General features: G+C 47.0%; 1 protein-coding gene across 5 annotated transcripts in view; it reads left to right on the top strand.

Annotated features, from left to right (window-relative positions):
* rnf24 (ring finger protein 24) overlaps window positions 1–24,208 on the top strand; it is a 168,136-nt gene that overhangs the window by 91,647 nt on the left and 52,281 nt on the right. For all 5 annotated transcript variants that reach the window (XM_080195867.1, XM_080195952.1, XM_080196042.1 and 2 more), the window contains exons 2-3: window positions 1,216–1,365; window positions 20,231–20,273. In XM_080195867.1, coding sequence (XP_080051993.1) covers window positions 1,223–1,365; window positions 20,231–20,273 — 186 coding nt within the window. In that variant the 5' untranslated portion in view covers window positions 1,216–1,222. The remainder of the gene's footprint in view (window positions 1–1,215; window positions 1,366–20,230; window positions 20,274–24,208) is intronic.

Consider the following 24,208-nt stretch of genomic DNA (forward strand, 5'->3'; position numbering starts at 1 on the left):
AACATGCAACTGTGCAGAGGGACCTGGGAGTCCTTGTGCACGAATCGCAAAAACCCAGTCTGCAGGTGCAGCAGGTGATCAAGAAGGCAAATGGGATGTTGGCCTTTATAGCGAGGGGGATAGAATATAAAAGTAGGGAGATCTTGCTGCAACTGTACAGGGTACTGGTGAGGCCACAGCTGGAGTAGTGTGTGCAGTTTTGGTCCCCTTAATTGCAAAAGGATATATTGGCTTTGGAGGGAATACAGAGGAGGTTCACCAGGCTGATACCGGAGATGAGGTGTTTATGAGGAGAGATTGAGTAGATTGGGCCTGTACTCGTTGGAGTTTAGAAGGCTGAGAAGAGATCATATAGAGACATACAAGATAATGAAGGGGCTAGACAGGGTAGAAGCAGAGAGATTATTTCCATTTACAAAGGAAACAAGAACTAGAGGGCACAGCCTCAAAATAAGGGGGAGCCAATTTAGAACAGAGTTGAGGAGGAACTTCTTCTCTCAGAGGGTAGTGAATCTCTGGAATTCTGTGCCCATTGAAGCAGTGGAAGCTACCTCGTTGAATGTGTTTAAGTCACAGGTAGATAGATTTCTGATCAATAAGGGAATTAAGGGTTATGGGGAGCAAGCAGGTAAGTGGAACTGAACCACTATCAGATCAGCCATGATCTTATTGAATGGCAGGGCAGGCTCGAGGGGCTAGATGGCCTACTCCTGCTCCTATTTCTTATGTTCTTAAGTAGGCTCACAATAACAGTGCAGTGAAGTTATTGTGAAAGTCCCCTAGTCGCCACACTCCAGCATATGTTCAAGTACACTGGGGGAGAATTTAGCATGGCCAATGCGCCTAACCACTGCGTCTTTCAGAGACAGGAAACTGGAGCAGCCGGGGGAAAACCCATGGAGTGGGTTTGAGGAGTGCCCAGGGTGAGAGTGATATTTTGCACAAGTGATTCAGTCAGTGACGTGATACTCGTGACTAGGTTGGTACACTGCAGGCACAGCCACTCAGTCAAATCCAGAGCTCCGAGGTAACCTGTACTTTGTACACTGTGTGCAAACTTTTGGGGGACAAGTGTTTAACTTTCTGTCCATCGTCAATCATTAAAATGACAGTGCGACACACACACACACACCGCAGTGCAGGAAATGTAACTGCCTCCAAATGTTAGCCAGTGTCGATCTCGCTCTCACTCTCTCTCTCCTCCCCTTTTCGTAGGCTATCCATGAGCACTGATTTCCAGCAGTACAGCTTCAGGATGCCAAACATAGGGTTCCAGAACCTTCCACTCAATATCTACATTGTGGTTTTCGGGACAGCGATCTTCGTCTTCATCCTCAGTTTACTGTTCTGCTGTTACTTAATCAGGTAAGCGATGGTTTTGAGTTCAGGATCTAACAACAAAGGTAACCTCCCCTTTACCACAGTAACTCAAGAGAAAAAGAGCCACTTGCATTTAGCTAGCACCTTTCACAAGGTCGAATGTCCCAAGACACTGCCCTGGTGCGGTAACGGACAAAACATAAGGAGATATTCAGCAAGATGACCAAACTCTTTGTCACAGTAGTGGGACTTAATGAGATTCTAAAGGAGACGGAAGAGAGGGAGAAGTTTAGGAAGGGAAGGTCTGGTCTCGTCAGTGTCAACGAGCTTTCCCACTGAATGTACCCCTTGCTGCCAAGAAACCCGCGTACAGCAAGCCCCAGCGTTCGCTCATTCCTCTTTATTAATTGGCAAATAATAAATAACAGAATGAGGAAAGAGGCTCTCCTTTGAGAGGCTGTGCACACATACATTTCACAAGATCGTATTAATGACTTCTGCATAAAACCAGTAAGCAGTCTTGCCGAACTTTGGTGTATGTCGTTCATGTTATTCCGAATATGCATTCATTGTAAGTGCAATGGCGCAGGTGTACCGCAGTGTCAGAGATGCTCTCTCTTGGAGGAGAGGTTCAATATCCTCCCTCTCAAGTGCGTGTAGAACATTTTGTAGAAGAGCGGTTGTGTTCTCCAGTTTCTAAAACAGTGGATTATCTGTCACTTATTTTAGTGTGGTGGAGTGAGCCCTTAACACTATCCGTAAGATGCTCTGCAGCAATTCTCCAAAGATCCTTAGACAGTGCCTTCCAAACCCAAGACCACTTCCAACTAGAAGGACAGGGGCAGCAGGTAAATGGCAATGCCACCTACAATTTCCCCTCCAAGCCATTCACCATCCTGACTTGAAAAATATATCACCGTTCCTTCGCAGTCGCTGGGTCAAAATCCTGGAACTCCCTCCTGAGCAGTATTGTGGGTCAACCCACCAAACATGGACTGCAGCAATTCAAGAAGGCCATGACCTTCTCAAGGGCAACGAGGGTTAGGCAATAAATGCTGCATTTAGGACACAGTGAGCACACTTTCAAAGTTCTTATTTGTCCGGAAAGTGCTTTGGGACGTGCTGAGGTCATGCAATGTATATCCCAGGTCATGGGTTCAATTCTGATTTAAAGGCTCAATGGCCTAATGGTTACATATTGCACTAGTAATGTACTCACCTGGGTTAATAATCCAGAAAATATGAGATTAAATCCAACTATGGTAGTTTCAGAATTGGAATTTCATTTTGATAAATCTGGAAATGAAAGGCTGATGTCGGAAAAAATCAGGAAGCCAACTGATTATCGTAAACATCAAACTGGTTCATTAATGTCTCTTAGGGAAGGAGCCCTGCTGGTTTGACTGATAGGTAGCTTACAGAGCTAGGTAGATTCTTGATAAGTGTGGGATTAATAAGGTTATTCGGGGGCAGACGGGAATGTGGAATTGAGGTTTTCCTCAGATTAGCCATGAGTTTATTGAATGGCAAACAGGCTCGAGGGGCCAAGTGGCCTACTCTTGCTTCAAATTGTATGTCTGGTTCCACAATAGGCAGACCATAGTATTGTGTCAAACTAAATTTGCTGATGACACAAAGAGAAGTGGAAAAGCAAATTGCGCGGAGGATGTAGAAAGTCTGCAGAGGGATCTAGATAGGCTGAGCGAGTGGGCGAGGACCTGGCAGATGGAATACAATGTTAGCAAGTGTGAGGTTATCCACTTTGGCAGGAATAATAGTAGGAGGGATTACTATTTAAAGGGCGAAAAGCTGCAGCATGCTATGGTGCAGAGGGACCTGGGGGTCCTTGTGCATGAGTCACAAAAACCCAGCCTGCAGGTGGTCAGGAAGGCAAATGGGATGCTGGCCTTCATAGCAAGGGGGATAGAATATAAAAGCAGGGAGGTCTTGCTGCAACTGTACAGGGCACTGGTGAGGCCGCAGCTGGTTTTGGTTGCCGCACTTGCGCAAGGATATTTTGGCCTTGGAGGGAGTGCAGAGGAGGTTCACTAGGCTGATACCGGAGTTGAGGGGGTTGAGCTATGAGGAGAGGCTGAATAGACTGGGCTTGTACTCATTGGAGTTTAGAAGGATGAGGGGGGATCTCATTGAGACGTATAAGATGATGAAGGGGATGGATAGGGTAGAGGTTGAGAGGTTCTTCCCGCTCAGAAAGGACAGCAAGACTAGAGGGCACAGCCTCAAGATAAGGGGGGGAGCAGTTTAGAACGGAGTTGAGGAGGAACTTCTTCACTCAAAGGGTGGAGAATCTCTGGAATTCTCTGCCCGTTGAAGTGGTGGAGGCTACCTCGCTAAATATATTTAAGACGCGGGTAGATAGGTTTTTGGTAGGCAAAGGGATTAAGGGTTATGGGGAGAAAGCAGGAAAGTGGAACTGAGCCACTTCAGATCAGCCATGATCTTATTGAATGGCGGGGCAGGCTCGAGGGGCTAGATGGCCTACTCCTGCTCCTATTTCGTATGTTCTTATGTTCTTATATTATTTGTGAAGGTGGCCCACAATCACCTCCTCAAAGGCTACTGGGGATTGTCAATGACGCTCTTGCAGTGACACCCATGTCCCAAGATTGTCAAACAAACCTGCCTTTAAGGCAGGGGAAAGGCCACTTATAAGTTCACATTTTTGTGCTGAGTTTTTCTTTTTTATTTGCACCACCTAAATTTTCGATCATGATCCTCCTCCTTTAGGTACCATGCTGTAAGAGGGCATTGGCATCCATGTACTGCCATTGCTGTACTTTGCTAAATACTGCAGTGGTTTATCATTGCCTTCTACAGTGTGGCTGGCCAGCAAACTCTCCCACTCTTTACCACCTGCCAACAGGCATATCAGAAGGATTTCCAGGCTGATGATCAACCTGTTTGACCACTCACCTTCCATGGCACAGTGGTTAGCACTACAGCTTCACAGTTCCAGGGACCTGGGTTCGATTCCCAGGTTGGGAGTTTGCACATTCTCCTCGTGCCTGCATGGGTTTCCTCCAGGTGCTCCAGTTTCCTCCCATAGTCCAAAGCTGTGCTGGTTAGGTTGATTGGCCGTGCTAATAAAATTGCCCCTTAGTGTCCTGAGATGCGTAGGTCAGAGGGGTTAGTGGGTAAAATATGTAGGGATATGGAGGTAGGGCCTGGATCGGATTGTGGTTGGTACAGACTTGATGGGCCGAATGGCCTCTTTCTGTACTGTAATGATTCTATGGCCATCAAGTCCTGAAGTGAGGCTTGAGCCCAGAACTTCTGGCCCAGAAGTAGGGACGTCACCCACTGAGCCACAGGAGTTACTCACCTATGATAGAATCTTTAAATAACGAAGGAGTTTGATGTTGTAAATGTCTTACTTATGGAACAATTAAAACTAGAAATCTGGAATACAGGATAATCACCAAAACATCCAACAGGGAAATTAGCAGAAAGTTCATTACTTTGGGAAGAATGTGGGATTTGTGATCATAAGCATAGTTGATGCAAATTACATTGATTCATTTAAGGGGAAGTTGGATAAACAAATGATGAAGAGTGGAGTAGGAGAGCCACCTGGGATCAACCTAAGCACTGAAAATGACAAAGGAAAATTCACCCCTGTTGACTCTGTAAATTCCTCCTTACCAACATCTGGGGGCTTTTGCCAGAACTGGGAGAACTGTCTCACAGACTAGTCAACCTATAGCTTGATGTAGTCATTGTCACAGAATCAGGCCTCAGAGGTCCCTAGCATCACAGATGTCAGCTGTAAGCCAATTTGATTCACTCCGTGTGATATCGAGAAACAGCTGAAGGCACTGGATACTGCAAAGGCAATAAGTCCTGACAGCGTACCGGCAGTAATACTGAAGACTGGTGCTCCAGAACTTAGCGCACCCCTAGCCAAGTTGTTTCAGGACAACTGCGAGACTGGTATCTACCTGGAAAATTGCCCAGCTAAGTCCTGTCCACAAAATAGTGGGAAAAATGCTACCCAGTCAATAACCCCCATCAGTCTATTTTTGACCATTAGCAGAATGATAGAAGGGGTCATCGTTAACCGGCACTTACTCAGCAAGACCCACCCACTGATGCTCAATTTGGGCTCCATCAGGGGTACTCAACTCCTGGCCTCATTACAGCCTTTGTTCAAACATGGATAAAAAAGCTGAACTCAAGGGGTGAAGTGAGAGTGATTACCCTTCACATTGAGGTATCATTCGATGAAGTATAGTAGTAAGAATCCCAATTTACATCAGTGGAAATCAAAGGAAAACTGTTTTGAATTATACCGAGCACAAATGTTGCAGTTATTGGAAGGTCATCTCAGTCCTGAAACATCTCTGCAGGAGTTCCTTGGGTAGTGCCCTAGGCCCAATCATCTTCAGTTGCTTCATCAATGATCTTCCTTCCATCATAAGGTCAGAAGTGGGGACGTTCGCTGATGACCGCACAATTTTCAGCACCATTCGCAATTCCTCAGATACTGAAACAGTCCATGTCCAAATGCAGCAAGACCTGGACTGGGCTGATAAATGGCAAGTAACATTCGCATCACACAAATGCCAGACAATGGCCATTTCTGAAAAGAGAGAGTCTAATCATCTTTCCTTGACATTAAATGACATTGCCATTGCTTAATTCCCCCACTATCAATATCCTATGGTTACCATTGATCAGAAATGGAACTGGACTAACTGTATAAATACAGTGGCTCCAAGAGCGGGTCAGATATTGGGAATTCTGTAGTGAGTAACTCACCTCTTGACTCCACAAAGCCTATCCGTCACCTACAAGGCACAAATCAGGAGTGTGATGGAACACTCTCCACTTGTCCGGATGGGAGCAGCTCCAATAATACTCAAGAAGCTTGACACCATCCAGGACAAAGCAGCCTGCTTGATTGCTACCCCTTCCATCACCAATGCACAGCAGCTTTAATGTGTACCATTTACAAGATGCACTGCAATGTTTCAACAAGGCTCCTTGAGCAGCACCTTTGAAACCCGTCATCTCTGACATCTGGAAGGAGAAGGGCAGCAGATACCTGGGAACAGAACCACCTGCAAGTTCCCTTCCAAGCCACTCACCATCTTGACTTGGAAATATATTGCCAATCCTTCGCTGTTGCTGGGTCAAAATCCTGGAACTCCCTCCCAACAGTACAGTGGGTGTACCTACACCACATGGACTGCAGCAATTCAGGAAGACAGCTCACCACCACCTTCTCGAGGGCAACAAATGTTGGTCTAGCCCGTGACACCCAGATCCCTGAGAAGAATAAAACAAATGGCAATAGATTTGTGGCACAGTGGCACGGTGGCTAGCACTGTTGTCTCACAGTGCCAGGAACGCGAGTTCGATTCCTGGCTTGAGTCACTGTCTGTGTGGACTCTGCATGTTCTCCCTGTGTCTGTGTGGGTTTCCTCCGGGGGCTCTGGTTTCCTCCCACAGTCCAAAGATGTGCAGGTTATGTGGATTGGCCATGCCAAACCAGCCCTCAGTGTCAGGGGGATTAGTAATGGAGTTATGGGGATAGAGCCTGGGTGGGATTGTTGTCAGTGCAGACTCAATGGGCCGAATGGCCTCCTTCTGCAATGTGCGGATCCTCTGATTCTAGAGTTGGATGAACAGTGTGGGGAGGAGGTTTATGTGAAGTGTGGTCCTGTGGGCCAATGCTATAAACTTCACTGTGTAAACCAGCAAATCGGAAATCTGTCACCTCTCTCTCCTGTCAATTTGACACATATAACGCTGAGGCTTTGATGTGAGTCACAGTCGCAGATTATACAGCTGATTCTGTTAGTACCGCTGTTTGAAAAACACATTGCGGTTTGTTGGTGTCAATCAAGATAACCTGCCCCCACTCCTATTCCGCATCCAAACTATCTCGGCCTTGAGCAGCTTCTCGTGTTGCGGAATGAGTAAAGTCAGCTGGAGAGGCGTTTGTACAATAAAGTACCCGAAAAAAATTAAACAGTATCAGTCCGGTTAAGGTTTTAATCATTAGCTTATTATCAGGTGTGGTACTGCTTGTGCATGACAAGTGGCACTGGGAACAGGGGCTTCTCTATATGATATTGGTACCTTCAAGTTTCTCTTGATCCTATAAATATTTAATATTTACAATTAAATCCCATTGTAGCATGTTGTGAAATTGGATGTAGGTACATTCAAGTTCGATTAGTATGAGAGAGAGAAAGGAATAGAAGGACATATCGATAGGATGGAAGGAGACTCATAAGGCAGCAACAGAGAGCATTTAGATTGAATTGTCTGTCTGTGTGCTGTAAAATTCTGCTTTCATAGAACCCTACAGTACAGAAAGAGGCCCTTCGGCCCATCGAGTCTGCACCGAACACAATCCCACCCAGGCCCTACCCCCATATCCCTACATATTATACCCACTAATCCCTCTAACCTACACATCCCTGGACACTAAGACGCAATTTCTTAGCATGGCCAATCAACCTAACCCGCACATCTTTGGACTGTGGGTTGAGACGTATAAGATGATGAATGGGATGGATAGGATAGAGGTGGAGAGACTCTTCCCGCTCAAAAAAGACAGTAGGACTAGGGGGCACAGCCTCAAGATAAAGGGGAGGCGGTTTAGAACGGAGTTGAGGAGGAACTTCTTCACTCAAAGGGTGGTGAATCTCTGGAATTCTCTGCCCGTTGAAGTGGTGGAGGCTGCCTCGCTAAATATTTTTAAGAAGCGGGTTGATGGGTTCTTGATAAGAGAGGGGATTAAGGGTTATGGGGAGAGGGCGGGAAAGTGGAACTGAGCCACAACAGATCAGCCATGATCTTATTGAATGGCGGGGCAGGCTCGAAGGGCTAGATGGCCTACTCCTGCTCCTATTTCTTATGTTCTTATGTTCTTAAACCCGAGTACCCGGAGGAAACCCACGCAGACACAAGGAGAATGTGCAAACTCAGCACAGACAGTGACCCGAGCCAGGAATCGAACCCAGGACCCTGGAGCTGTGAAGTAACAGTGCTAACCACTGTGCTACCGTGCCAGCCCCAAATGAATGCCATAAAATCATAGAATGCCTACAGTGCAGGAGGAGGCCATTGGCCCATTGAGTTTGCACCGACCACAATCCCACTCAGGCCCCACTCCCACAATCCCATATATTTTCCTGCTAATCCCTTGAGATTAGGGACAATTTATCATGGCCAATCAACTTAACCCACACTTTTTGGATGGTGGGAGGAAACCCATGCAGACACGGGGAGAATGAGCAAACTCCGCACAGACAGTGACCCAAGCCGGGATTCGAGCCCAAGTCCCTGTGCTGTGAGGGGGCAGTGCTAACCACTGTGCCAATGTGTCACCACATCCCTTGTTTCAGTCTGAATCTGATAGTCCCCAAATAAAACAAACAAAGCGACCAGGTTGTTGTACACCCGGACTCATTCAATAATGTCCTTCCGGGTGAGATCTCCTGTGATTCCTGCCCCAGGTATGCTTCTACAAGACCACAGTCTCAACAAAGTATCTCAAACTGTAATCAAGAGCATCTTGAACTCTGGCCATATTCACTCACACAGTTATATTGTTTTCAGGTCTCTACACAATGCAGTGTCCTCTGCACTGGAGAGACTGAATGCAGGTTGGGTGACCACTTCACGGAACGCCTCCATTCAGTCCACAAGCACAGCCCTGAGCTTCCTGGTTTAGTTCTCCCCCTCTCTTCCACCCTGATCTCTCGATTCTCCAGCTCCTACAGTGTTCCAGTGAAGCTTAATGCAAGCTCGAGGAACAGCACCATATCTTTTGACTGGGCACGTAACAGGCTTTTGAATTCAATATTGTGTTCAACAAGAATCAAAGAATCCCTACAGTGCCGAAGGAGGCCATTCAGCCCTTCCAGTCTGCACCACCAGCAATCCCACCCGAGCCCTATCCCCGTAACCCCATGTTATTTACCCCTGCTAATCCTCCTGACACTAAGGAGCAATTCAGCATGGCCAATCCACCTAATCAGCACGTCTTCCGGACTGTGGGAGGAAACTGGAGCACCCGGAGGAAACCCACACAGACATGGGCAGAATGTGCAAACTCTACACAGCCAGTCACCCAAGGCTGGAATCGAACCCGGGTTCCTGGCGCTGTGAGGCCACAATGCTAACCACTGGGCCACTGAGCCACCCCCCATTTCAAATCAGAACCTCCGCCTCGATTTGATTGCATTTCTCTTTACGAGTTTGTTTCCTTTTCCTTTGCTTTGCTTTTGGATGGCAGAGTCTGCCACCATCGTCCATCACTTCCCTCGCCACATCTTTTCTTCCTTTACTGGTCCCATCAGCCCTCTCATTGGCCTTCCATTGGTCACTTCATCTCTCCTTCCATCCAACCTATCGCAGCGTTTCCCTTTTGGGCGGAACTTTCCGGCTCTTCCCACTGGTGGGATCTCTAGTCCTGCCGAAGGCGATCCCCGGCAATAGGGCGGGCGAGCCATGCAAAATGCAGTAGATATTGGCGGGACTGGGAGATCCCACTGGCGGGCAATGGTGGACCACCTCCGCCTGCAGGAAGCAAGGAAAATCCTGCCCTTTATTTTGTTCCCACCCTTTTCGCTTTCACTGTCTCACAACGTATCACTTTTCAAACTTTACCCTGTTCTTATGAAAGGCCTTCAATCTCAAACCTGTATCTCTCTTTCCCCCCACCCCCTCTCTCTGTCTCTCGAAATGCTGCCTGACCTGCTGAGTAGTTTTGGCATCTTCTGTTTTTGTTTTTCATGCTGTCTATTTTACAAGCTTTGCTTTACAGCAAGTCTGGCAGTTTACTGGGGGGGGGGGGGAGGTGTTTTGGTCAACACAAGTCTCATAAGAGGGCGTTCAACATACCTGCAGAGTTGGACCAGTCCAAGGTCTTTAGTGTTAGCTTTGACTTGGTTGCCATCCTCTGAGGCGGATTTGGCTTCAAGCCCAACTCCAAGCAGGTCACTGGAGTACTGAACGAGTACGACGTTGTCAGAAGGGCTGTTTTCAATTAAATACTCGACTCAGGTCACATTACTCTTATTCAAGTGGTTCAGAGGCCATAAGAGATCAATTAGCACCTTATTCAAAGAGAGTTCTCCAAGTGTCCTGGCCAACATTCCTCAGTCTACCAACAATGCCAAGAACTGGTCCACTTATCTTTCATTTCATTTGCTATTTTTAGCTCCTTGCTGTGCACGAATTGCTGCATTTGCCTTCAAAACAAAAGTGACTTCACTTCAAATCTAATTCATAGATTTATGAAATGCTTTTGGGGCATCCTGACGATGAAACAAGTTTCAACGTGCATTAAAGCTCTTAATTTCTTTCTGGGGAAATAAAAGCTGAAAGGAGCTGGAAATGGAGTGAATGTAGAGTCACAGGGTGGAACTGAATCTGTCCCATGGGAATGGGCTGGGAATTTGGGGGGGCGGGGTGGTGGGGAGGCTGTAGAATCAGAAGTGAAGTGTGTGTGTGGAGGGGGTTAATGCGGGGGTGGGGGCTGCAGGAGAGGTCAATGATTTCCGGTCTCCCTGCGATTCAGTCAGGGATGGGGAAGGCCCAGATGGCATTTGTGCCTGTCGGTGGCCAATTTAGGGCTTTAAAATGGACTCATCCTGCCAGGATTCTACTAATGGCTGAGGGGAACAGTGGCGGAGCCCTCTGCCATGTGGGGAGACTGCCCAGTAAATGCTGGCAGCCTCCCTGGCTTGGGTGGGGGGTGCTGGGTGGGGGGGAGAGGAGGTATCTGGCCTGATCAGGCTTGCAATTCTCAAAGCAATGAGTGACGCACTTCCTTCTCTCCCATGTTATTAACTTGCCGAGATTACTAACTATGATTCTGACTCTAATAATACGTTAAAATTAAAAGCAAAAGATGCCTTGCTTCTTTGTAGTTTTTTTTTAACCACTCAAGTACACCACTATGTACTTGGCAGCCAGCTAAGTTCCTTTGATGTGTAGATTTTGTTGTAGTATAGGGAAACAAGGCAGCCAATCTGTGCATAGCAAACACCCACATACAAAAATAAGGTAACCCCTTTCTTTAATGGTGTTACTTAACAGAAAAGTGGTGGCCAGGAGATTAGGGAAAATCTCATTCTCTTCTTCCAGTAATGCCATGGAATCTTCTATGTCCACCTGAGAGCCTTAGTTGTCTCATAGATAGAACATAGAACACTACAGCGCAAACAGGCCCTTCGGCCCACAAATTGCACCGATCATATCCATACCTACCAGGCCATAGAATTATCTGTAACTCCCAATCCCATTAAATCCCATGTACTCATCCAGAAGTCTTTTAAAAGACCCCAGCAAATTTGCCTCTACCACCACCGACAGCAGCCGATTCCACTCACTCACCACCCTCTGAGTGAAAAACTTACCCCTAACATCTCCTCTGTACTTGCTTCCCAGCACCTTAAACCTGTGTCCTCTCGTAGCGACCATTTCAGCCCTGGGAAATAGCCTCCGAGAATCCACCCTTTCTATTCCTCTCAACATTTTATAAACCTCTATCAGGTCACCTCTCAACCTTCGTCTCTCCAGGGAGAAGAGACCTAGTTCACTCAACCTATCTTCATAAGGCATGCCTCCCAATCTAGGCAACATCCTTTTAAAAGGCAACATCCTTGTGAAATCATATCCTTACCTACTAGGCTTACCTATAACCCTCAATCCTACTAAGTCCCATGTACTCATCCAGAAGTCTCGCACAGAAGAGGATGCAATCTGACAAAGTGGTACTCCCAAAGCGGTGAAGATTGGTGCGACGACAATAATCTCTCCCTCAATGTCAATAAAACAAAGGAGATAATCATCGACTTCAGGAAGTGTAGTAGGACTGAGTAAATCAACAGTGATAAAGTGGAAATGGTTGAGAGCTCCAAGTTTCTAGGTGCACAGATCACCAACAACCTGTCCTGGTCTCTCTGCACTGACACTATAGTTAATAAAGCCCACCAATGCCTCTACTTTCTCAGGAGGCTAAGGAAATTCAGCATGTCCACTAGGACCCTCACCAATTTTTACAGATGCATCATAGAGAGCACCCTTTCTGGATATAGCACTGCTCTGACCCAAGATTGCAAAAAACGGTTTTCAAAAAGACCAGTCTTCAACGAAGCCCAGTCCACCACGCAAACCAGCCTCCCACCCACTGACACAGTCTACACTTCCTGCTGCCTCGGAAAAGCAGCCAGCATAATCAAGGACTCCACGCACCACAGGCATACTCTCTTCCGCTTTCTTCTGTCGGGAAAAAGATACAAAACTTTCAAGCAGTTATTGGATAGGCACATGGAGCACACCAGAATGATAGGGAATGGGATAGCTTGATGTTGGGATTGGACATAGCTCGGCACAACATTGAGGGCTGAAGGGCCTGTACTGTGCTATATACTGTGAGGGAGTTGAAGAGTGAGTTGAGAAGGGCTAAAAGAGGACATGAGAAGACTTTGGCTGATAGGATTAAGGAGAATCCTAAGGCGTTCTATAGGTATGTCAAGAACAGAAGGTTGGTCAGGGCAAGATTAGGGCCAGTTACAGACAGCAGGGGGAAGTTGTGTGTGGAACCGGAGGAGATTGGAGAAGTATTGAACCAATATTTCTCTTCGGTGTTCACGCAGGGGGACATGAATATAGCTGAGGAGGACATTGGGTTGCAGGGGTGTAAAATAGACAGTATTACGGTTGATAAAGGGGATGTGCTGGAAATTCTTGAGGGGCTGAAAATAGATAAGTCCCCTGGTCCGGATGGGATCTACCCTAGGATTCTCTGGGAGGCTAGAGAGGTGATTGCAGAGCCTCTGGCTCTGATCTTCAGGTCGTCATTGGTCTCTGGTGTAGTCCCGGAGGATTGGAGGATAGCGAATGTTGTCCCATTGTTTAAGAAGGGGAACAGAGACTTTGCCGGGAATTATAGACCGGTGAGTCTTACTTCTGTTGTGGGCAAGGTTTTAGAAAAAATTATTAGGGATAGGATTTATAGTTATTTGGAGTGTAATGAATTGATTAGAAATAGTCAGCATGGTTTTGTAGCGGGTAGGTCGTGCCTTACTAACCTTATTGAGTTTTTTGAGAAGGTGACCAAAGAGGTGGATGGGGGCAAGGCAGTTGACGTGGTATACATGGATTTTAGTAAGGCGTTCGATAAGGTTCACCATGGTAGGCTTCTGCAGAAAATGCAGATGTATGGGATTGTGGGTAATCTAGGAAGTTGGATCAGGAATTGGCTATCAGATAGGAGACAGAGGGTGGTGGTGGATGGTAAATATTCATCATGGAGTACAGTTACGAGTGGTGTGCCTCAGGGATCTGTTTTGGGGCCACTGTTGTTTGTAATTTTTATTAATGATCTGGATGAGGGTATAGTTGGGTGGATTAGTAAATTTGCTGATGACACCAAAATTGGAGGTGTGGTAGATTGTGAGGAAGGGTGTCATAGTCTGCAGGGAGACTTAGATAGGTTGCAGAGCTGGGCCGAGAGGTGGCAGATGGAATTTAATGCGGAGAAGTGTGAGGTAATTCACTTTGGTAGGAGCAACAGATGTGTCGAGTATAGGGCTAACGGGAGGACTTTGAATAGTGTGGATGAACAGAGGGATCTAGGTGTGTGTGTACATAGATCCCTGAAAGTTGGGAATCAAGTAGATAAGGTTGTTAAGAAGGCGTACGGTGTCTTGGCGTTTATTGGTAGGGGGATTGAATTTAGGAGTCGCAGTGTAATGTTGCAACTGTACACTACTCTAGTGCGGCCGCACTTGGAGTACTGTGTGCAGTTCTGGTCCCCGCATTACAAGAAGGATGTGGAGGCGTTGGAGAGGGTGCAGAGGAGGTTTACTAGGATGGTGCCTGGTATGGTGGGGAGGTCCTATGAGGAGAGACTGAGGGATTTAGGGTTGTTTTCGTTGGAAAGAAGGCGGCTAAGAGGGGATCTTATTGAAACATATAAGATGATTAGAGGTTTAGATAGGGTGGATAGTGATAGCCTTTTTCCTCGGATGGAGAAAGCTAGCACGAGGGGGCATGGCTTTAAATTAAGGGGGGGTAGCTACAGGACGGATGTCAGGGGTAGGTTCTTTACCCAGCGGGTGGTGAGGGATTGGAATGCCCTGCCTGCTGCAGTTGTAAATGCGTCTAGTTTGGGGGCGTTTAAGAGATCTCTGGATAGGTTTATGGACGAAAAGGGATTGGTATAGGCTAGTGGGTCATTGTTTTTGTAACTGGTCGGCGCAACATCGTGGGCCGAAGGGCCTGTTCTGCGCTGTAATGTTCTATGTTCTATGTTCTATAATGTTCTATGTTCTTGTTCTATGTTCTAAAAGTCTAAAAGCACATACCAACTGACTCACGAACAGCTTCTTCCCTGCTGCCTTCAGACTTTTGAATGGACCCATATTAAATTGATCTTTTTCTACACCCTAGCTGGACTGTAACCTACATTCTGCACCCTCTCCTTTTCTTCTCCCCTACGTACTGTACGAACGGTATGCTTTGCCTGGAAGGTGTGCAAGAAACGATGCTTTCCACTGTATCCCAAAACAACTGACAATGATAAATCATTTCAAATCAAAAAGATTGGTGCTGGGGGTGGAGTGGGAGAGCAGTAATACTCGAACTGAATTGAATTGATCACATTTGGGATGGGTAATGATAAAACTCACTTGTTTCAGTTTTGGTTTCCATATGATGGAGATTTTCTGTAATTAATGTAAACAGTTTCTGAGAATTGTACTTCAGAGGAGGGAAACTAATCCTGACGCCACTTTTTCCTGCACTTACTGTTTGCTAGATGTGGATGCCAAAGAAACTGGAACCACTCCCAGAATCAGTAGCAAACACACCCACAATAAACACTCCTGAGTTATAAACAGCACACAGTACATCAATAGCGGTCAGTTCCCAGGACTCATTAATTTTTAATGGGTTTTATCTACACAGTAACCAGAAATGTGAAACGGAATATTTCCCTGATGACAGGGAGCACGTGTCGATGGCTTTGTGGAGATTATTAGCTTCTTACCGATGTCACCCTTGACTCTCAAAGGGTTTAAGTTAATTAAATGCCATGACTCAGCAATGTGAACAACACAATTGCCTTCAGAGGCTCCCCACGCTGCTCCTACCACTGACTCCTGCCTGACGAGGAGGAATGGCAGCCCGGAGAGCATGATGTCGGCTTTAGACTGGGGTAAACACAGTAAGAAGTCTCAATAAACTAGGCTTGTACTCGTTAGAGTTTAGAAGAATGAGGGGAGATCTCATTGAGACGTATAAGATGATGAATGGGATGGATAGGATAGAGGTGGAGAGACTCTTCCCGCTCAGAAAGGACAGTAGGACTAGGGGGCACAGCCTCAAGATAAAGGGGTTTAGAACGGAGTTGAGGAGGAACTTCTTCACTCAAAGGGTGGTGAATCTCTGGAATTCTCTGCCCGTTGAAGTGGTGGAGGCTGCCTCGCTAAATATTTTTAAGACGCGGGTTGATGGGTTTTTGATAAGAGAGGGGATTAAGGGTTATGGGGAGAGGGCGGGAATGTGGAACTGAGCCACGACAGATCAGCCATGATCTTATTGAATGGCGGGGCAGGCTCGAAGGGCTAGATGGCCTACTCCTGCTCCTATTTCTTATGTTCTTATGCAACACCAGGTTAAAGTCCAACCGGTTTATTTGATAGTAAACCCACAAGCTTTCGGAAATGCTGTTCCTTCGTCAGGTGTGTGGAAAGTTTCCTGGAGGGCAGCAGCAAGTTTCCACACACCTAAACGAAGGAACAGCGTCTCCGAAAGCTCGTGGGTTTACCATCAAATGAACTGGTTGGACTTTAACCTGGTGTTGTGAGACTTCTTAACCTGGAGGGCAGCAGCAAGCTGGGCTGTGACGGCAACACAGCGGAATCGCTGCCATCAAATGTGGTGATGGGCCGTGTGGACGTGGGGTCAAAGGTCAACTCAAACCATTGAGGGAAGAAGAGGGGGGAGGGGGAGCTAGGGAGGGGAGGGAGCCAAAATCTTAGCAGCTGTTTTCACGTCTTCCTTTGGAAGGCGAGGGAAGAATTCCCAGGCTGGATTATCGCTCTGATGGATGATGACCTGATCATTGCTCCCATGGCCAGACCCATCTCTGTGCCACAAGAAGGTGGTTACTCTTGTACCACGGAAGAGTTTAATGGGCTCCCAGAGCCTCTCGGATGAGATATCCCACTGGATGGGAACCCAGAATTCAGATCCAGGACTATCTGGAGCTGGATTCGAATCCCACAGCCTCTGATTCCAGGGCAGGGGAGCTGCCATTGAGTCTCTCCACTGGCACTGAATAAAGAGAAATTTATTTTCTCTGTCATTGAGTGTCCTGTACTTTGGCTGGGATGGAGGAGTGGATGGGAGAAGAGAAAATAGAAACTTACATTGGAAATGGGAGCAGGAGGGCAGCACCATGGCACAGTGGTTAGCACTGCTGCCTCACAGAGCCAGGGATCCAGGTTCAATTCCCAGCTTGAGACTGGACGTTCGCCCTGTGTTTGCGTAGGATTCCTCCTCTAGTTTCCTCCCCAATCCGAAAGATGTGCGGGTTAGGTTGATTGGCCATGCCAAATTGCCCTTTAGTGTCAGGGGTATTGGCAGTGTAAATACTGGGCGGGATATGTGGTTGGTGCAGACTCGATGGGCCGAATGGCCTCCTTCTGCACTGAAGTGATTCTGTGAGGAGGAGGCCATTCAGCCCTTCAATCCTGTTCTGCCATTCATTATGATCATGGCTGATCATCCAACTCAATAGTTTGATTACCCCTCGCCCCCCCCCCCTTCCTCCCCATGTCCTTAGATCCCCTTCTCTCCAAGAACTATATTGAACTGTTCCCTGAAAACAGTTATACCCAGGCTGATCAGGTGACTGTCGGAGGCTGGTGAATATCCATGCTCAGTGGCTGCTCTGGGTTCATGGAAAACCTTCTCGAAGTAAGAGTTTTCTCTGCTGTAGCTGAAGAAATTGCAGATACTGATCGAGTGCCTTGTATATTGAAGCGGATACTGTGGTTAGATTTCTGACTGAGGTTTTCAAACACAGCAAGGCATTAGCTTAGCCTGACAATTCTTTCTCTGAGGCACTACAGTCGGTTACAGTTGGCACACCATCTTGCCATTTTGAAAAGTTCTGAGATCTTTGTTGAGCATCAGATACAACTGGTGAGGCGTCAAATCACCTGTCCATGTTCTGATGTTTTTTAATACATTCCCTGGATGTGAATATTGTTGGAAAGGCCAGTATCTATTGACCCATCCCTAGTTATCCTTGTTGATGTTCCAAATTACCTGTATATTTTTAACCAGGTAAAGAGCAACAGTTGTACAAGGTGCTGGGCTTAATTCTTGAACTGCTGCAGTCTGTGAGGCTGCAGTACTCCCGCAATTGCTGAGAGATAGGGAGGTCCGGGACTTGGAGCCAGTGGTGATGAAGGAACAGTGGCCAATGTCCAAGTAAAGATGGCGGACAAGTTAGAGGGCATTCTCGAAAATGATAATGTTCTCACGCACCTGCTGATCTCCTCCTTCTAGAGTAAGAAGTCTCACAACATGAGGTTAAAGTACAACAGGTTTACTTGGAATCATGAGCTTTCAGAGCTGATGAAGGAGCAGCGCTGAGAGAGGGGAGAGATACAAAAGGGTTCAGAGGGACAATTTTTTCACACAGAGGGTGGTGAGTGCCTGGAACAAGCTGCCAGAGGTAGTAGTAGAGACGGTTACAATTTTGTCTTTTAAAAAGCATTTAGATAGTTACATGAGTAAGATGGCTATAAAGGGATGTGGACCAAATGCGGGCAATTGGGACTAGCTTAGGGTTTCAAAAAAAAGGGCGGCATGTCAAACTAGGCCAAAGGGCCTGTTTACATGCTGTAAACCTCCATGACTCTATGCACTCATGATTCCAAATAAACCTATTGAACTTTAACATAGTGGCGTGAGACTTCTTACTGCGCCCGCCCCAGTCCAACGCCAGCATCTCCCCATCATTCCTTCTAGAGGGCAAGATCACAGGGTTCAGAGGTACTGCCAAGGAAGCCATGTACAACTGTTGTTCTTTACCTGGTAAAATATACAGGTAATTTGGAACAACAACAAGGCACCTTCAAACAGAAGTGTTTCCAAAGCTGCCTGGTACGTGGGGGGGGGGGGGGGGGGGGTGGGGGGCATAACAGTATGAATATTACTGGACTGGAAGGTGGCAAGTCAGTCGGGGGGGGGGGGAAGTAAATGGATTTGCTGGCTCTGATTGGTTCTCCTGTGGGAAAAAGTGGTCTCTGAGTAAGGAGTAAGGACAGTATTGGAATTGATTGTGCTGTTTCCTCCCACACACCCCCCGTGGGAGAAGAATAGTCTGCCTTTGCTGCGTTATAAATGTAACAGAACAAACATTTTAATCGTGTTGTTTTATCCTGGGTATTGCTTTTTGATTGTCATTTGCTGCTTGAAGATGTTACTCAATGGTTCCATTCCAATTTCATTGGAATTTAGAAGACTGAGAGGGGATCTCATAGAAATGCATAAAATCCTGATGGGGCTGGATAGGATAGATGTGGGAAGAGTGTTCCCGATGTTGGGGAAGTCCAGAACTAAGTGTCACAGTCTTAAGAATAAGGGGTAAACCACTCAGCACTGAGATGAGGAAGAACTTCTTCATTCAGAGAGTTGCGAACGTGTGGAGTTCTCTACCACAGAAAGGAGTTGGGGCCAGTTTGTTAGATATGTTCAAGAGGGAGCTGGACGTGGCCTTTATGCCTAAAGGGATCAAAGGATATAGAGAGAAAGCAGGAGTGGGATACTGAAAGTGCATGATCAGCCATGATCATATTGAATGGTGATGCAGGCTCGAAGGGCCAAATGGCCTATTTCTGCTCCTATTTTCTATGTTTCTATGTACCTAGTTGTGCATTGAGGCAGAATTTCATCTGTTTCCATAGTTAGTAATTCCTGGACCAGGCTGCTGGGCTGTCACCAGAGGCTTATAGCTTGCAGGACACCACGCCATATCAATTGTGGCTGACCAGGAGTCCTGCCCGCTCATTCCGCCAGCCATTAGCATGTTTGGAAGGATTTGCAGATTGATGCACTCAACCTGTTTGACTGTGTTATGAACGCACCTTCCTTAATCTTCAAGCCCTGGAGGGGTTTGAAGGGGTGGGGGGGTGGGGGCAGGATTCCTGCTCCAGGTGGGTCAAACCCAGAGCTTCTGGCTCAAAGGCAGTGACCAGCCAGGGAGTTCTGGACTCCTCCAACATCAGGAACGTCCTCCCTGCATCTACCCTGTATGTCCTGTTAGAATTTTATAAGTCTGTATGAGATCACGTCTCATTCGCCTGAACTCCAGTGAAAACAATCCTAGCTGAGTCAGTCTCTGCTCATACATCAGTCCCTCCATCCCCAGAATCAGTCTGGTGAACTTACACTGCACTCCCTTGGGAGTAAAAACAAGGACAAGATTGCCCTGTGTAAAGTTCCAACCTTGTCTAAATCCTGACAACCTTGGGACTCACTGTCAGCGACTATATTGCCTGATATCAGTGACAGAGCTTTGAAAGTTGTGGTGTTTTGAGTGAACACATGTATGCACAGCCTTGATAATATCCTAGATACATCGAGGAGAGATCTGGACAAGGTCTGGTCTGTTGAGGGAGTGGTTCTCCCTGCTGCCTTCTTTAAACCATTGCCTTTGACACTAGAACATTTGAGTTCTTTCACAAAGAGAGCAGCAACTGGGATTGAGTGGTGATAATGGACATTGCCTATCAGCAGCTGCCTGCACAGGCTACTGCAACAGCTGGCGTTAGGAAGTGAGTTGCGTAGTTACAGAGAAGCAACTGAGAAATGACTGACTTCTCTCTCATTCCTCTCTGTCCAGGTTACGACATCAAGCACACAAGGAGCTTTATGCATATAAGCAGGTAAGACCCATATCTCCACATCATTCATTAAAATGGCAACTCTCCCTTTTGTGTGAATTATGTGCCCAGCAAGGCGAGGAATGTGAGCATAGAGTGAGGCATGCGATCAGTGCTTTGGGTGCAGGTTAGTGTGTTGAAGTGCTGAGCAATCACTCCACTGTCTCCACTTGAAACCCCAGATGGATTGGCCGTGCTAAATTACCCCTTCATGTCCAAAGATGTGTGGGTTAGGTGGATTGGCCATGTTAAATTATCCCTCAGTGTCCAAAGATGTGTAGGTTAGATGGATTGGCCATGCTAAATTACCCCTTAGTGTCCAAAGATACGTGGATTAGGTGGATTAGCCTTGCTAAAATGCATAGGGTTATAGGGATAGGGTGGGAAAGTGGGCCTTGGTATAATACTCTGTCAGAGAGTCAACACAGACTCGATGGGCAGAACAGCCAGCTTCTGCACTGTAGGGATTTTCTGACTTATGATTTTTATTTGTGATTCAGATCCTGGGTCTAGTGGTGAAGGAAAATATCTAGCCCATAAAAATATTCAATTCCCCAGTGGCATCCTCTTAAATGAGTAAAGTCACGTGAGATCGTAATGTGCAAAGCTGTTCATGGTGTTTGTTACACTTCTGTTTACAGCACTTGCTTCTCTCCATCTGTCACAGTCTACATATTGGAAAGATTCCAATCCCAGCCCGCACAGACCCACCGTTAACACTGGACCTTCTCCAGTCACCATGACATGCACTAACTTTCACTCAATGAAGAGTGATGCGTAGGCCCAGTACTGAGGCAGGATGCTCAAGTCGGGAACTTCCAGGTCCACTTTGACAGTAGCTGATCTTTACCTCAATTCCCTTTCTTTTATTCATTCGTTGTACATGGGTGTTGCTGGCTAGCCAGCATTTATTACCCATTTCTAGTTGCCTGAGGGCAGTTGAGAGTCAGCTACATTGCCGTAGCTCTAAAGTCACAAGTCGGCCAGACCAGGTAAGGAGGGCAGATTTCCTTCACTAAAGGACGTTAGCAAACCAAGTGGGTTTTTCCGACAATCAACAATGGTTTTATGGTCATCGGTAGATTCTTAATTCCAGATTTCTTTTATTGAATTCAAATTCCACCGCCTGCCGTGGCAGGATTCGAACCTGGATCCCTAAAAACATGAACTGCGTTTTTGGATTAATATTCCAGAGATACGACCACTAGACCAGCGCTGCACCTCCACCTCAGAATTTCTATCCTGAGCAGTCTGGGCTAATGGCCAGTGAAGTGCATGGGTCAGCAGCTCATTCCTTCCTGACTGGAGGTCTGCTCCACCTTAAAGGCAGAGCCTCCTTAACATCAGGCTTCTTGGGGCATGCATGCCTGTTTTAGACTGCTGCGATGAGAGGGACCGAGCTGGCTAGCTTCTGGACTCTGATGTTGGGAAGGAGGGATAGATCAGGGTGATACTCTGGGGACGTGGGTTCAAATCCCACCACAGAAGATGGCGAGATTTGGATTGAATGAAAATCTTAACTTGAAAATCTGCTGATGACCACGAAACCATTGTCAATTATCATAAAAATCCCTCTGTTTCTTTAATGCCTGTCGCCCTTACCGGGTCTGGCCTACGTGTGTCTCTTAAATGTCCTCAGGGATGGGCTATAAACGCTGGCCCAGCCAGCGATGCCCACATCTCACAAATGAATAAAACATTTTTTGAAAAAAGCTCAGTGGCTCGTTTTGTTCCTGTTATTAATATTTGGGGCAGGAATTTTAGTGCGGGGGCTGATTCCCCCAAAAAAATTCTGAGCGCCGATTTGGTGTAAAAACTGGAGCAACTCCTGTTGGTTTTTACAGCAGGATTTTGAAAATGAATCTTCCACACTCTGAGCACTGCAGAGTGCCTCAGAGAGATTCACGTTGAAAACCACAGATATCATAGAACCACACAGTGCAGAAGAGGCCCTTCGGCCCATCGAGTCCGCACCGACACATTAGAAACACCTTGCCCAGCACCTGCCCAGAGCCCTGAACTTTATAATGTGCCAAGTGCTCCTCCAGATACTTTTTAAAGGATATGAGGCAGCCCACCTCCACCACCCTCCCAGGCTTGGCTTGTACCGAGTTTAGTTGATCCAGGGATGATCCAGTCAAGATTTTTAGAACCATTAAGGAATTCAACAAGGGAGATACAGAAACTTTTTCCTCATTCGAGGGGAGAAATGGTGAGATCAAGGTGACACCAACTTAAAATTCGAGTGAGGCCATTTTGGCCTGAAATCAGGAAGCAATTACTTGACACAAAGGGTGGTGGAAATTTGGAATTCTTCACGTGTAGAGGGTTGCGGATCAGTTGATATTTTCCATATCAAAAAACATGGGGCAAAGGCAAGTTATTGGAGGCGAGGCATAGATCAGCCAAGATAACTGAATGTGGGGGCCAAGTTAGCACTGCCAAATTGGCAATGTTCAGAGGACACCCACTGTCACCCCCGAACTCCTGGGGGGGGGTTCTCCATGGCCTCCCCCACCTTCGCCCCAGTGGGGTCGGGCCACCAGTCCCCCATTTGTGGGGAGCTGTTGTAAACCCCACTCCTGGCTGTGGGTGGCTAAGAGGCTAGCGGGCCTGGAGACTTCGGTCCCAAGCCCCCTACGGTGATGCAAATCCCAATTTTAATATTTTAGTCATCTCCATGCCAATTTCCGGCCCAGTATTGACAACTCTGGAAACCCTGTCCCCGGGGACACATGGATGCCTTGGCGCCCAGAGTGGGCCTTCTCTGATGTCTCCTGGCCCACTGCACTACTAGAGCAGCACAGCCTGCTGGGAGAATCGCCACCCCCTGGTATTTTCACAAGGAGATGGCACATAACGTATCGGCTCCACAGTTCATACTTCTATCCGTTCTGTGGAAAACGGTCGGCGGATATCAGCTTCCTGGAATCCACCCACAGACTCATAAAGTCATTGCGGCAAGGAAGAAGGCCATTCAGCCCATCAAGTCTACACCAGCACTCCGTAGAACAACCCAATCAGTCCCGTTCCCACACTCTAACTCTGTGGCAAGTTTATTTCCCTCCAATGTCCAGCCAATTTCCTTTCGAAATGATGCATCATCTCGGCTCCCGCCTCCCTCCCAGGCAGCAAGTTACAGATTGTGACCATTCGCTGGATGAAAATCTTCTCGCCCAAAGAATTTAAGATGTATTAGGCTTTGAATAAAGCGTGAACGGGGAAGGTGAGAACAAAAAAGAATTGATAGTCATTTAAGAGTAGGGAATTTGAAGAAGACATAGAACAGAGCCATAGAATCTCCTACAATGCAGAAGGAGGCCATTCAGCCCATTGGGTCTGCACTAACTACAATCCTTCCCAGGCCCGATTCCCATAACCCCTCATATCTACCCCAGCTAATCCCCTTGACAGTAGGGTTAATTTAGCATGGCCAGTCAACCTAACCTGCATATCCTTTGACTGTGGGAGGAAACCGGAGTACCCGGAGGAAACCTATGCAGACACGGGGAGAATGTGTGAACACCACACAGACAGTGACCCGAGGCCAGAATTGAACCCTGGTGCTGTGAGGCAGCAGTGCTAACCACTGTGCCACTGTGGTGCCCCTAATGTCGAAGCTTTTCATCTTGCACTCATCAGCACACTTCTCCCGAGACACCTTCGCCCACATCCCCCCCCACCCCCTGCCACCTAGCCCTCTGCACCCCCCCCACCCCCGTCTTATAATGGGATTCTTGTGAATAATCCTGATGAGTCCAAGATGAAAAGCTTCAACAGGTCTCTCTTTTTTTCAGCAATACAGAAGGAAATTTGTGTGATAAGCTGGAAGACAGGCAATTCAGTGAAAGAAGGGTTAGTCGTGTAAGGCGAGTGGAAGTGATTCTCTGCCTTAATCTCACACTGACCCACCACCCCCCCTCCTGAAAGGACATCTG

This window comes from Carcharhinus amblyrhynchos, chromosome 1 (genome assembly GCF_965287045.1).
Source record: "Carcharhinus amblyrhynchos chromosome 1, sCarAmb.v2.hapA, whole genome shotgun sequence".
NCBI lineage: Eukaryota > Metazoa > Chordata > Chondrichthyes > Carcharhiniformes > Carcharhinidae > Carcharhinus > Carcharhinus amblyrhynchos.